The sequence below is a fragment of the Meriones unguiculatus genome, chromosome 6 (genome assembly GCF_030254825.1).
Source record: "Meriones unguiculatus strain TT.TT164.6M chromosome 6, Bangor_MerUng_6.1, whole genome shotgun sequence".
Lineage (NCBI taxonomy): Eukaryota > Metazoa > Chordata > Mammalia > Rodentia > Muridae > Meriones > Meriones unguiculatus.
Window position 1 is genome coordinate 32,118,147 of NC_083354.1, and position 13,605 is coordinate 32,131,751.

Sequence of the window (13,605 nt, forward strand, 5' to 3'; positions counted from 1 at the left end):
CACACACGGTGAGACCTTCGCAGCTGCCAGTGAAGCTTCCGGAAGGCCCCACAGTGCACCCCACAACACATGACAGCAGGCAGGAGAGGGAGTGGCCCGCACCATCATCCCATCATGCATCACGCCAGCTGCCTCTCATTGCCGGCCCTGGTGACAGATGGCAGAGGGAGGGCGGCTGTGTCAGGAGAAGCATCAGGAGAAACAGCTCTGAAGAAACAGGGAGATGCGGCTGAGAAGACAGCACGTACGAGGCTGGCCGGAGGGCTGCCTGGCGACGCCTGGTTTTGAAATTTAACTCTACCAAGAAGAGCTGTCATCGTTATTTGCCTGTTGTTACTTGTGCCGTGAGATCTGAAGCCCAGAGAATTAAAAAGAACCCTCCTCAGGTGGTATGTACACTAGAAAAAGCCCACGGAGCACCTGGGCTGCCCCTGCCACATCCTGTCTGTCAGCCCAGGCTTGTCAGAGACGCCCAAGGTACCACAGGCAGGACCTGTCCACACTGCATTGTTATAGCACACACACACACTCACACAGCTGAGTGGGAGCAGTTTCTCCCAAACTTCATGGGACTCCTAGGAGTCGTTTATTGACACACTTTCCTGAGGCTGAGATGGGCAGCATAGTCTGTTCTGATAGGCAGGCTTGGCTCTGTCCCTGGTGGCCAGCAAGCCAGTCGTCGGCTCCCATGGCCTTCCCTGGCTGAGTAATGGGGACGCTGGCCACCTCTGGGTGCTGCCCTTACTAGAGGCTGCCCACGCCATGCTGCTGCTGGAAGCTGAAGTCTAGAGCAGAGAACTGGACTCCCTCAGGCCAGTCTGCACAAAGGCGCTGCCTTGCAGCTGTGAGGCAGCGAGGACCCGAGAGCCGCTGCTATAGGACACAGTGTCTCCAAGAGCCGCCGGGCTGGGTACTGGCTCAGTGAGGCCTGTGTCAGCGTTCAGAGTGGGAGGACTCGGCCTACTTGTTACCCAAAGCATGCTTCCAGGTTTTGTGAGTTTATACAGATTGTGTGTATGCATACTCTAAACCACAGCCCCAGAATAATTCCCAAAGTTTTGGTTAACTAGATTCTGTGTCAACTAGACAACCTGGAATCACCTCAAAAGGGTCTCAGTGAGGGACTGTCTCCATTGGCCTGACCTGTGAGTGTGTCTGTGGGTCTCCCCGTGGCACAGCCCACTGATGGGAGGACCTGGCCCATTGTGGGTGGCACCATTTCCTAGGCAGGGCATTCTCCACTGCGTAGGGATGGATAAATTGGACTAAGCACTAGCTGACAAGCCAGCAAGCATTTGTTGTTTTTCCTGCTCTTGACTGTGGATGAGAGATGACTCGATGTTTAAAGCTCCTGCTGTGACTTTTCCACAACAATGAACATAACCTGGAACCATGAGTGGAAATATCCCCTTTCTCCCCAGACACGTTTTGTGGGAGTTTTAACACAGCCACAGAAATGAACCCGGATAAAACTACCTTAATACTGAGCTCAAATTCCCCAACTGTAATGATTGGCGAGCTTCGCGTATTCAGTGTAGCTTCCGTTTCAATTTTGATTTGATGTTAGCCAGAAGCCAGCAAGTCAGATTATTGAAGACTGGGGCCAAGGACAAACTAAGTGTCCTTGACCTCTTGGCCACCCCTCTTGCCACTGCCATATTGCAAGGTCACTCAGGCCAGGGTAGACCTTAAATTGGGTGGCACGGCTCTTCACACTAGATTCTGCTTCCCCAGGTTCCTTCCATTTCGTTATGTACTGTGAAGTCACTCTTCCCAGGACTTCTATCACATTTTATTAAACATTTTGGATGATGGTGGGGTGGGGTGTTACTGGGTTGTTTTAAACCCAGTAGAAGCCTGCTTGCTGTGTGTACATAATTTACTCTGTGGGGCCTGACAGGGTCTAGTCTTCTCTATTTGACTTGTTTATTCCTGATGGCCCCTTACTTTCCCCTTTCCAGCTTTCTTTCCTTCTCCTTGAACATGTGCATCAAGCTGCCGTAACACTTGCCTATCTTCTGTTGCGCAGACAAGGCAGCCCGGGTAGGGGAAGGGTCCCAAAGGCAGGCAACAGAGTCAGAGCCAGACCCTGCTCCCACTGTTACGCATCCCACAGGAAGACCAAGCCACAAAACTAAAGTGTGCAGAGGGCCAAGGTCAGTCCCAGTGTTCCCTGGTCAGCGTTTCAGTCTCTGTGAGCCTCTATGGGCCCACTTGATTCTGTAGATTTTCTTGTGATGTCCATGATCCCTTTGGCTACTGAAATTCTTCCTCCCTTCTTCTGCAGATTCCCTGAGCTCAGTCTACTGTTTGGCTGTGGGTCTCTGCATCTGTTTCCGTCAGTTGCTGATGAAGCCTCTCCTGCTGACAGTCATGCTAGGCTCCTGTCTGCGAGTGTAGCAGTGTATCATTAGCAGGGTCAGGGGCGGGCTCCCGGGTCAGGGGCGGGCTCCCTCTCATGGCGTGGGTCTTAAGCTGGAGCAGTCATTGGCTGGCTACTCAGTTTCTGCTCCATCTTTACCCCAGCACATCTTAGAGGCGGGACAAATTGTAGGCGGAAGGTTTTGTGGAATGGGTTGGTGTCCCAGTCCCTCCACTGGGATTCCTGCCTGGTTCCAGGAGATGGCTGGTTCAGGCTTCATGTTCCCCATTGTAGGGGTCCTAGCTTCGATCACCCATGGATTCCTAGGTTTCTAGCTCATCCCAGAGATAGCCCCAATCCAGTTGTCTCTCCCAGTGCTCTCCCCTCCACCCTCCCCCAACCAGATCTGCTCTGTTCCCTCCACCATCCAGCCACAATTCTATCCTATTTCCCCTCCTCCACCCCTCTGGAGCCCTCCTAGTTACTTGGCTTCTTCGGGTCTGCGGGTTATAATGTGGTTAGCCTGTACTTTGCAGCTAATATCCACCTACACGTGAGTATGTACCATGTTACCTCAGGATGATCCTTTACCTCATGTTACCTCAGGATGATCTTTTCTACTTCCACCCATTTGCCTGACATTTTCATATCCTTGCTTTTAACAGATGAGTACTCCATGGTGTCAGTGTTCCACAGTCTCTTTATCCGTTCTTTGGTTGAGGGACATCTTAGGTTGCTCCCAGTTTCTGGCTGTTGTGCATAAAGCTGTAAGAACATAGTTGAGCAAGTGTCATCTGTGGTAGGATGGGACATCCTTAGGATAGATGCCCAGGAGTGGTACAGCTGGGTCATGGGGTAGATCTACTTCCAATCTTCTGAGACACCTCCAAATTGATTTCCACAGTGGTTGGAAATCAGCTCACAGCAATGGGGGACTCTTCCCCTTGTTCCACATCCTTGCCAGCATAAGCTGTCGCTTGAGGTTTCGATCTTAGCCATTCTGGCAAGTATAAGGTGGAATGTCAGTCATTTTAATTTGCATTTCCCTGATGGCTAAGGATGTTGAACATTTCTTTAAGGGCTTCTCAGCCATTAGAGATTTCTCTGTCGAGAATTTGGTTTAGCTCTGTATCCCATTTTTTAATTGGGTTATTTGGTTTGTTGATGTCTAGTTCCTTGAGTTCTTTATATAGTTTGGATATCAGCCCTGTCGGATATGGGATTGTTGAAGATCTTTTCCCATTCTGTAGGCTGTCATTTTGTTGTGATGACAGTATCCTTTTCCTTACAGAAGTTTTTCAGTTTCATGAGGTCCCATGTATAGATTGTTTTTCTTGGAGCCTGTGCTGTTGATGTTCCGTTCACACATTGTCTCCTGTGCCAGTGAGGTAAAGGCCCTTCCCTACTTTTTCTTCTAACAGGTTTAGTGTGTCTGGTGTTCTGTTGAGGTCTTTGATCCTTGGACTTGAGTTTTGTGCAGGGTGATAGATACAGATCTATTCGCATCCTTCCACATGCAGACATCCAGCTAGACCAGCACCATTTGTTGAAGATGCTGTGTTTTTTTGCATTGTATAATTCTGGCTTCTTTGTCAAAAGTCAAGTGTCCATAGGTGTGTGGGTTTATTTCTGTTTCTATTTTGTAGAATAATGAGAGTGTTGGTATTAGCTCTTCTTTGAAAGTCTGGTACAAATCTGGGCTTTAACCATCTGGGCTGGGCTTTTTGGGTTGGGACACTTTTAATGACAGCTTCTACTTCCTTGGGGCTGTATGTCTATTGAACTTGGTTTAACTGTTGAGAAAATTTTCCATTTCTTTTACATTTTCCACTTCTGTGAAATGCAGGTTTCTAAAGTTTCTAAATCATTCTTAATGATTCTTTGGATTTCCTCAGTTTCTGTTGTTATTGCCCTCATTTCATTTCTCATCTGTTAATTTGGATATTCTCTCCCTGCCTGTTAGTTCATTTAGCTAAGGGTTTGTCTATCTTCTTCATTTTCTCAAAGAACCAGCTCTTGGTTTTGTTGATTCTTTGTACTGTTCTCTTTTTCTAATTGATTACTTCCTGCTGTCTACTCTTTGGTGTTTTCTTTTTTGTTCTAGAGCTTTCAGGAGTGCTTTTAAAGTGCTAGAATGTGATCTCTCCAGCTTCTTTATGGAGATAGTCAGTGCTATGAACTTTCCTCTGAGCACTGCTTTCACTGTGTCCCGTAAGTATGGGTGTGCTGAGCCTTCATTTTCATTGCATCCTAGAAAGTCTTTCATTTCTGTCTTTGCTCTGTTTCCATGAGTTTGCAGGTTTTCAGTTTTCAGTTGTTTCTGTTGTTGTTGAAGTGCAGCTTTAATCCACAGGGGTCTGACAAGATACGGGGGGTTATTTCAGTTTGAGACTTGCTTTGTGACCGAGTATAAACGGTCAGTGTTGGAGAAAGTTCCCTGAGGTGCTGAGAAGGAACGCTCTTTTGTGTTTAGGTGAAATGTTCTGTAGATAGGTTAGGTCCATTTGAGTCATAATATCTGTTAGTTCCATTATTTCTCTGTTCAGTTTCAGTCTGGATGACCTGTCCATTGGTGAGAGTGGGGTGTTAAAGTCTCCCACCATTAATGTGTGGGATGTGATGTGTGATTTAAGCTTTAGTGATGTTTCTTTTATGAATGTAGATGTAGCGGAAGCTTTGGTTTCTTTGGAAACTCAGTTATGTAAATATGTTTTTCTTTTAATCCCAAGTGGGGGATTTTGGTTGGGCTATAGTTTGTCCACAGCTGATAACTACCATGTGCGGGGCATGATCCTTGCTAGGTGGTGTGGAAAGGGGTGTGGTCTAGGACTCTTGAGAGCTGAGAAGGAGAAGGCGCGGTGTTTGGCGTGGCGTTTGGTGTTGGCGTGTGGCGTGTAGCAGAGACCAGACACAGTGTGGCGGTCTGGAGCAGACAGACGGAGAGAAATCTTTGCAGCGCAGTGGCGCAGAGGAGCCTGCTGGCTGCGTCTGCGGTTGATGGAGATTGGGGGGGGAGCCCTAAAAGAACCCTGTGACCCTAACTAGCAGGGAGAAGTAAAGGGGTCTGGGCCCCTCTCCACACAAATCTTTTCTCTCTCCTCAAGGTTGGGGGTTAGTGGAAGGGAGGCAGAGGCCTAAACACCCCAAATAGAGTTTAAAAGGGGCGCTGCAGGTGGCTGTCTGCTACATGTGGGCACTCTTGAACTGGGGGCTTAGCTATTCAAAACTGAGATGTCTTCTCAGCGGACTTTTCCTTTAACGACTATGAAGTGTCCTTCTCTATCTCTTGATTAATCTGGGCTGGCTTCTGTCTCTTAGGGTTTGCAAGACATCTGTCCAAGACCTTCTAGCTTTTAGAGCCTCTGTTGAGAAGTCAGGTGTAATTCTGCCATTATATGTTACTTTCCTCTTTGCAGCTTTTAGTGTTTTTTTTTTTTTCTTCTTTGTTGAATCTTTAGTTTTGGTTATTATGTGGCAAGGGGATTTTCTTTTGGTCTTTCTGTAAGTGTCTTGTATATTTATACACATCTCTTTAGGTTAGATTTTCCTTCTGATTTTGTTGAAAATATTTTCTAGGTCTTTGAGTAGGGATTCTTCCTTTTATTTCTATTATTTGTAGATTTGGTCTTTTCACAATGTCCCAGATTTCCTGGGTGTTTTGTGTCAGAAACTTTAGATTTAACAGTTTCTTTGACAGATATATCAATTTCTTCTATAGTATCTTCTACTCCTGAGAGTCTCTTTCCCATCTCGTGTTGTTGGTGAAGCTTTGTTCTGTAGTTCCTGTTCTCTTCCCTATGTTTTCAATTTCCAGGGTTTCCTAGAAAGGATTTATTCTTTGCCTCTTTTAAGGCTTCTAACATCTTCATAAGATTGGTTTTAAGGTGATTTTCTTGTGCTGCAGCTGTGTTGGAATATCCAGGGATTGCTGCAGGAGGATGGCTGGGCTCTGGTGATGCCATGTTACCATGGCTGTTGTTGGCTGTGTCTTTATGCTAGCCTCAGTCATCTGGGTTTGGTGTTAATACAGGTTAAGGTGCTGATTTCTGAGTTTATCTTTTTAAATGGTTTTTGCCCCCCCCCCCCCCCCGTTCTGTTTCTTTTCAGAACTTCTGGCCTGAGTGGCCTGGGTTCTGGTGAACAGTCAATCTTCAGGCGTAGGGTATGTCTGCTGTTTTTTTTTTTTTTTTTCCTTTTTGTTTTTTGCCTGCATGACCTCTGGGGTTTGGTTGCCATCATTGCCTTTGGAATCCCTAGAACCTGTGGGCATCCAGAAAAGCAGTGATCTTCTGCCCAACTTCTGGGCCAGAATATGAAGCCCAGTGGATGGGGTGCAGTTTACAGCTGTCGGGTATGCTTTAAAGGGAGCTGGCGGGATAAGGCAGGATCTGACCTGACGCTGGTGTGGCCTCTGGGAAAGCAGCTGGAGTTGTGGCGAGTTGTTCTGTCTTGTACTGTTGCTGATAGCTCTAGAGGTACCACTGGGATTATGAAATATTTTTGCACAGGAAGCAGGAGAGATGGTTCAGCAGTTTAAGGACCCTCTATTCTCTTCTAGAGGGCTGGCATTCAGGTCCCAGCACCTACAGTGGATGGCTAAACAGCCACCTGAAAGGCCAGTTCCAGGAAACCCATTGCCACCTTTTGGCCTCTACAGGCACCAACACAAGCCTGCTTTGTTTTGAGTCAGGGCCTCAGGGAGCCCAGGCTGACCTTGAACTCTCCGTCTGTGCCTCCCCAGTGCTGTGATACAAGCCCGGGCCATGTGCCTGGCTCAGTTATGGGATATTTGGATGTGAACTGGGTCGTGTCTTATTGGACACTGCCTCTGTGTTTTTGCCACACCTGGAATAGCTGCATCACGATTTCTCAGATGTCTTCACACTTTTCTCCATCCTGTTATTCTGCAGCTCCAGCAGCACAAAACTCTCACTGCTACAGTCTCCAAGATGCTTATGTGAATGTGTTTGCTTAAACTGACCAACAGTCTGTTCGTCCTCACTGACCTTTCATTTTACTATCGAGCCAATCCTATTGTTTGTTCTTTAACTTTTGAAAATATTTACTAGTTATTAGTGTGTGTGTGTGTGTATATGTGTGTGTGTATATGTGTGTGTGTGCGCGTGTGTGTGTGTGTGTGTGTGCGCGCGTGTGTGTATGTGTGTGTGTGGAGGTCACAGGACAACCCGTGGGAATCAGTTCTTTGCTACCGTTTGGCTCCTTCTTATCCTGCTTCTAGAGTGTTGGTGATTGACCGTTCAGTTTTGGTCAGATGAGCTGAAGGCCTGCGTAATTGTGAGCCTGTAGCTCACCGCTGTGTTTTTGTTTGGGAGACACGGCCTCACCGCAGGGGTCCGGCTCCTCACACGGCCTCACCGCAGGGGTCCGGCTCCTCACAGCTTAGGCCCTGCACTAGCTTTGCCCGCTTCTGCCTTCTAAGTGCTGGCATAAAAGCTGTCGTCTCTAATGTGAGCTTAGATTTTCTTAGATGTTTCATGCTCACTTCTAGTTCCATCCTGGTTGGTGATGTAGTTCTGTCTGGTTGGAAACACTGGCGATGCTATTTTGTTTTAGCAGCAGAAATTGCTCTGTAGATTCAGCTGTGAGCTGAAACTCCTGCTTCAGACCTGGGTCAAAGGTTCTCAGGTGTTGGGTGACTACCTGGCGTGTCCTGCCCCTGGTTCAGGCGGTGATGTGAGGCTTCAGGAACCCTGCATACCCTGGGGCCTCCCACGTTGCTAGTTGGGCATCTCCTGCGCTCTGTCTGCTACTCTGTGCACACTTCTGGATCTGGGGCTTGCAGAGCTCAGACTGGCTGTGCCCAGCAAAGGCAGGCACACCACCACCCGGGCATCCATGGCTTTCTGCCCAGGCCTGCCTGCTGTTCTTGACTGGAGAGCCTATTTGATAGCTGGCCATGCACCCTGCCCAGGCTCAGCAGCAGTGCTTGGGGAGACAGAACAATAGCATGTGGGTTCTCTGTCTCAGCCAGCAGCTCTGGAACATTCCATGGCTCTGATGTACTCCTTACAATACAGAAACTGCTGTTGAGAGTCCAGTGTGCCTCAGACCCCACGGTTTTCATCTTTTAAAAAATTGCAATATTTCTTTATTGAGAATTTCATGCAGGTATACAATAACTATGACCGACTTTCCCTCAGTTCCCTGCAGCTTCTCCCACACCCCCAACATGTCTCCTCACTCAGCTCTGTCCTTATTAAAAAACACACAAAACCAACCATTCGGCCAAGTTAGTGCTGCCCACTTGTACCAGCTGTGTGATCATCTTGGTCATGGACACCTACCAGAGAGGCACAAAGGCTGCACCTCCCAACACAGCAGCAGGGGCAGAAGTCTGAGAGCTCGGCTCCTCCACAGAGGCCTGTCCTCCCTTCTCTGCCTCGCCCAGATGACCACTGAGCTCACGAGTGCAGCAGCCATGTCATGTCAGTTCTGCCTTCTCTTCCAAGACAGCCCCTGACCCTCGAGCGGGGGTGGGGTGGGTGCACTCACAGAGATCATGTTTAGATTGGGGGCTGCACACTACAGAAAGCAGCTCCTCAGAGCAAGGTGGCTTCCGGTGTCTGGGCAGACGTGGTCCACTCTCTGCTTCTCTGCTTGTGTCAGCCATGAAGGCTGCGCGCACGATCCATTTCTCTTGACCACTCTTTTGTCCCTGCAGCATCTCTATTGTGCCTTGGAAACACCTTCGTGGGTAAAGGTCCTTTTACTGCAGCTTACGGGGCAGTTTCCCGGAAGCCCAGCCTCTGCACGCACCCCTCCCCCCACCAAGGGTAGACCCCTGAGCTGTAGGGAGCAGTGAGTGGGCCTTGATGTACCTGAAGCAGCCTGCAAGTCTGTGCCACCAGGAGCCACAGCTACCATCTTCAGGCAGCCATCTTTATGTGCAGGCCCTGAGTAATCAGTTAAAGGCAGCTGCCCTGACAGCTGGTCTCCAGCACAGCCGGATGAGGAAGAGGGTCTGGGGAGGCACAGACCCAGCCACAGGCAGCTCAGGCTCCACAGAGCCTAACAGAGGCTCCACCCTGTGACCTCCATTTGTTGAGGCTCTTCTGAGAATGAGGGACCCCAGTCCTGCCCGAGTTGCTGTCATCAAGTGGAAAGACAGAACTCTTTGAGCAGTGGGGGTGCCCCGAGGCCAGCCAGCATCAGTTTCCCGGGGATAGGAGCGAGGCCACATGACTTTCTTGAGTTCACTAACCATGTCAGCACATACTGTGTGCTTACCTTGCAGAGTGACTACAGGGCCCGTGTGGGCCCGACACCCATTACAGGGTCAGGCCTGGGACGGGCGGCTGACGCTGTGCCCTCCCCGCAGGTCACCTCCAATGAGAAGCACCTGGACGGCCTCAAGAACAGCGGCAGTCTCCTGCAGGCCCTGGAGCATCTGGCTCCGGCTCACAGGTACGAGCAGCAGCGTGACTGCACAGGCTGGCTCCTCCCACACCAGGGGCCACCATCTTGGGGTCTGTCCCTGTAGTGGGACTCCTCCCACTGAGGAAGGAACACGTGCCTGGTGAGGGAAGGCTGGGTTTCAGTGAAGGGCACCGTGCCCTGATGGCAGTGCCAGGCCGCCTTCCTCAGCCCTCCTTCCTCAGCCCTCCTGCAGGGCCTGTAACACCGAGCAACCGATGGTGTGGGCCAGCCTACCTCACTGCAGTTTGCTGAGAACATCTGGGGTGAGGAGCGGGGTTTGGCCAGTCAGCCAAGGAACAGGTCACACACACTGAACACAGACATGGTGTTGTCTCAAAAGGAGAAGCCTGCTGGGCTAACGGCTGTGGATGACAGGCACCCAGTTTAGACAGCAGGGCCGTGGCTTCCAATCCCACCAGTCAGTCAGTGCTGCTGCCTGGCCAGGGTGCGGCTTGGTGCCCACAGAGCCCGGGAGGCGGCTCTGGTCTGTGAAGCCCTCCTTGGGGAAAAGCCACTCTTAAGGGCAGCCCCGTCTTCCCTGGTACCATCTGGGCTTTGGTCTCCATTTGAAAGCTGGCTGTGGCCCCGTGAGGGGGGATGCCATGCTCCTGGCCCTTCCCATGTCAGGAAAGGCTGGCCTGCACAGCTGGGCCTAACCCTGGGCCTGTCTCATCTGCTGGGACCCACAGCGTGAGGCTGAGGCCAGGGACACCCACGAGGGCTGCCCAGCGCCTAGACCACTGCAGGGGAGGTGCTCAGCCGGCTCCTGAAAGCCCCTCCTCCCTTCCTGACAGCAGCCTGGGCACCCTGCTGCCACCTGCTGCGGCTGTTGGCCCTGAGACCAAAGGTGGCTTATTCCTAGGCTGGACTTAAACTTGGATCAAACGTGTCTAAAGGAGGCTTCGTGCTCTGCAGGGCTCTGCTCTGCCCACACCCAGGATGCAGCAGACCTTGCTTTGTCTCTAGGGGTTTGTTCAGGTGTCCCCACCTGCGAGGGCCGGATGAGTGGGTGGCACTGCTCTGGGGAGACGGACGGTCTGACCGCCCATGCCAGTCCCTCTGGGGCTTTGGTGGGCAGGATGGCACCACAGGGCTGGACTCTGCCAGAAGCAGGCCAAGTTCAAAGAGATTCCACCCCCTCAGTGCCTTTGATGCCCAGGCAGGAATGCACGGCAGTCTCTGGCGGCAGCCCTGCCCCAGGCTGAAGTCCTGCGGCCACCCACACATTCATTCGCTAACAGCTATCTCCTTGCCTTTGAGAGCGCCACCACCAGGCGCTTCCTCCTCGGGGCTGCCCTGACGCCATGCTTTTCTTTGCTCACAGCCAGGTTTTCGTGTCTCAACAGAACAAAGTTTCTATTTTAAGCTCCTAATTGTCCACTTATAACCTCCAAGCAGCACCCACAGTTCCTGCTGAGCAGGGCCCACATGGACAGGAGCTGGCAGTGCAAAGCAGGAAGGTAGAGAGGGTGTGAGAGGTTAGGGTGCAGGGGCTCGGAAGGCAGGCTGGCCACATCTGTCCCGCTGGCCCACACAGGCAGACACAAATGGCAGGTGGGGCCAGGGCCTGAGGCTGAGGGATAGCTGAGGCATGCTCCATCCGGGGGTTTTTGGCAGTGGGCTCTGGGAACAGGATGTTCTATGAAGCGACTGGTCTTTCGGGTACCTGGGCTCAGGCCCACCCTCTTACGGGGATGCTGGCCTCGTGCCTTCTCTTCCACAGTGCGCCTGATGATCCTGCAGTAGCTTCCTTGGCCCTGGAACTCCTCCAGGCTGCTGGACACTGACAAGGCCTTCCTGTGGCCGTCACTGCGCGGCGAGGTTGTATCCCACATGTGGCTCCTTCCCACCAGCCTCAAGAGGAGCTAATAAAACCCATGGGCCAGAACCTCCTGCCTCCCAGCCTCTTCCTCCCTGTGCAGACGTCAAGCGGCCTCCTCAGCAGCAGCTCTGCCTAACCCTCATCTTCTGGTGGTACACTTCCTGTCCTTTCCAGGGAGGGGGGAGGCCTGGGTGAGATCCACATGCACACAGGCGTGCAAACACTAGCGGGCACCCAGCTGGGGGCGGGGGAACCAGCTAGGGGGGATGGTGGTGTCAAGGCAGAATTGTTTCTCCTGCCTGCCCCCATCCCCTGGTCTTCACCATGCCCCCCAAGCGCTAAGAGTCAAGTCTGGTGGACGCAGGAGAAGGGGCTGCTGTGCCAGCACTGAAGGAAGGATGGGGCCTCTGTGGCTTGTTCAGACCGGGGTTCTGGTCTGTCTGCTGCTCTGCGGAGGGTGTGCATAGGTGGGCCATCCCCAGTACAGCTAGCCCAGGCTGGGCAGGCTGGCAGAGGATCCCTTAGCCTGGAAGCTGGTCCTGTCACCTCATGTTGGAAACGGCGCACTGTGAGTGATGCATTCAAGGCCACCACTTATTTAGTTCCCACAACAGCAAGGGCCTCCTTGTTGCCCACCAGGCCCCATGGCACGGCTGGATTCAGGGCTGACTCCACTGAGACCTGAGCATGCCCACCACTCCCCCAACCCCCGAGGTCTGAAACCCTGCCAGGAGCTGCCTCAAAGCCATGCACATTCCTCCTCCTCCCCCTTTTCAGACAGCAGGGCAACCACCAGGAGCATTGTCAGGTGGCTGCTTCACAGGAGCCTGGGGTTGTGGAGCAGGGCTGGGCGAGGCCTGCCAGCCACCCCCCCCCACTCCCCGTGTGATGTGGCTCCCCACACTTCCACACTGCTGTGCAGACCTGAGAGCGTCATGGCCACTGAGGGGACAGGCAAGCATGCTTCCTCCTCTGCCCTCCCTCAGGAGAGCAGCCCTGGGCTCTGGGAGCTCACACGGGTGCAGATAAGACCCTTCAGCTACGGCAGCCTCAGCCTAAAGGAAGCACTGGGCCTGTGACTTTCTCATACCCTGACCTTGCCAGCACCCCCAGTGGCAGAAGACAAGACTAGCAGTTTTAACCACGAGGCAACAGGCCCAGACACACAGATCCCACTAACCCTTGCAGGGCAGGTGCTTCCAACGTGGCCCCAGTTCTGCTGTCACTTGTGTTTGTGTGAGGCTATGCTCAATACCCCGTGATTGCCAAGGCCGCTTAGACGCCTGTTCCCTGCTTCTCCATTTATGCACCTCACGGGAATTTCCTACCTAAACTCAGCTCCACGCTGAATTCTCTTCTACTGGAGTGGCCTCCGAACATCACATGATGGCTGGCTTAGCTGCCATCCCCTGGTCCCCGCCCTTGACTGCACTGTAAGCTCTGGAGAATGTCTGGCTTAGTCTGCTGGCCCCATTCCAAGGGACAAAGGCAGTGGCTTCCGCTGTCCGTCCAGACCTCTTGGCGTTCCCGAGCTAAGCGGCTTCTGGGAACACTGCATGGCCACCCAGCGCCTGTGGAGGCCAGGGCAGAGTTGCCTTCCACCCTGCTGAGGCAGTGTCACCACTTTCACTTACTGTGCACAAGTGTCACTGCCAGGTGTGGAAGGTGGAGTTGGATTTCCCCTTCTGCAGGGATCCTGGATTGAGCGAGGTCATCTGGTGCCTGTGCCTGCTCAGCTGCCTTAATGGCCCTGTGGTGGCATCTCCTGCTTCTGCGGTTGGGCTCCATACTCTATAGGCTTTTACGCTTCTGGGCAATTCTCCTGCCTCCATCTTTGCTCATCCTGAGTACTACAGTTACACTGCACCCTTGGGCTCCAACAGGGTGGTCAGGTATTTTACTTGCTGAGCCAGCCATGTCTGTGGCCCTGTGCTTGGCCTCACTACTGACTGCAGAGACCTTCCTTCTAGTCTCAGGTTTTTAT

General features: G+C 52.0%; 1 protein-coding gene across 6 annotated transcripts in view; it reads left to right on the forward strand.

The window, feature by feature from the left end:
* Window positions 1-11,682, forward strand: part of Ulk4 (unc-51 like kinase 4) — a 236,615-nt gene extending 224,933 nt beyond the window's left edge. For 4 of the 6 annotated variants that reach the window (XM_060385040.1, XM_060385046.1, XM_060385042.1 and 1 more), the window contains 2 exons: window positions 9,618-9,787; window positions 11,523-11,682. In XM_060385040.1, the coding sequence (XP_060241023.1) occupies window positions 9,618-9,787; window positions 11,523-11,586 (234 nt within the window). In that variant the 3' untranslated portion in view covers window positions 11,587-11,682. The remainder of the gene's footprint in view (window positions 1-9,617; window positions 9,788-11,522) is intronic. The other 2 variants (XM_060385044.1, XM_060385043.1) reach the window with 1 other exon arrangement.
* The last annotated feature ends 1,923 nt before the right edge of the window (window positions 11,683-13,605 follow it).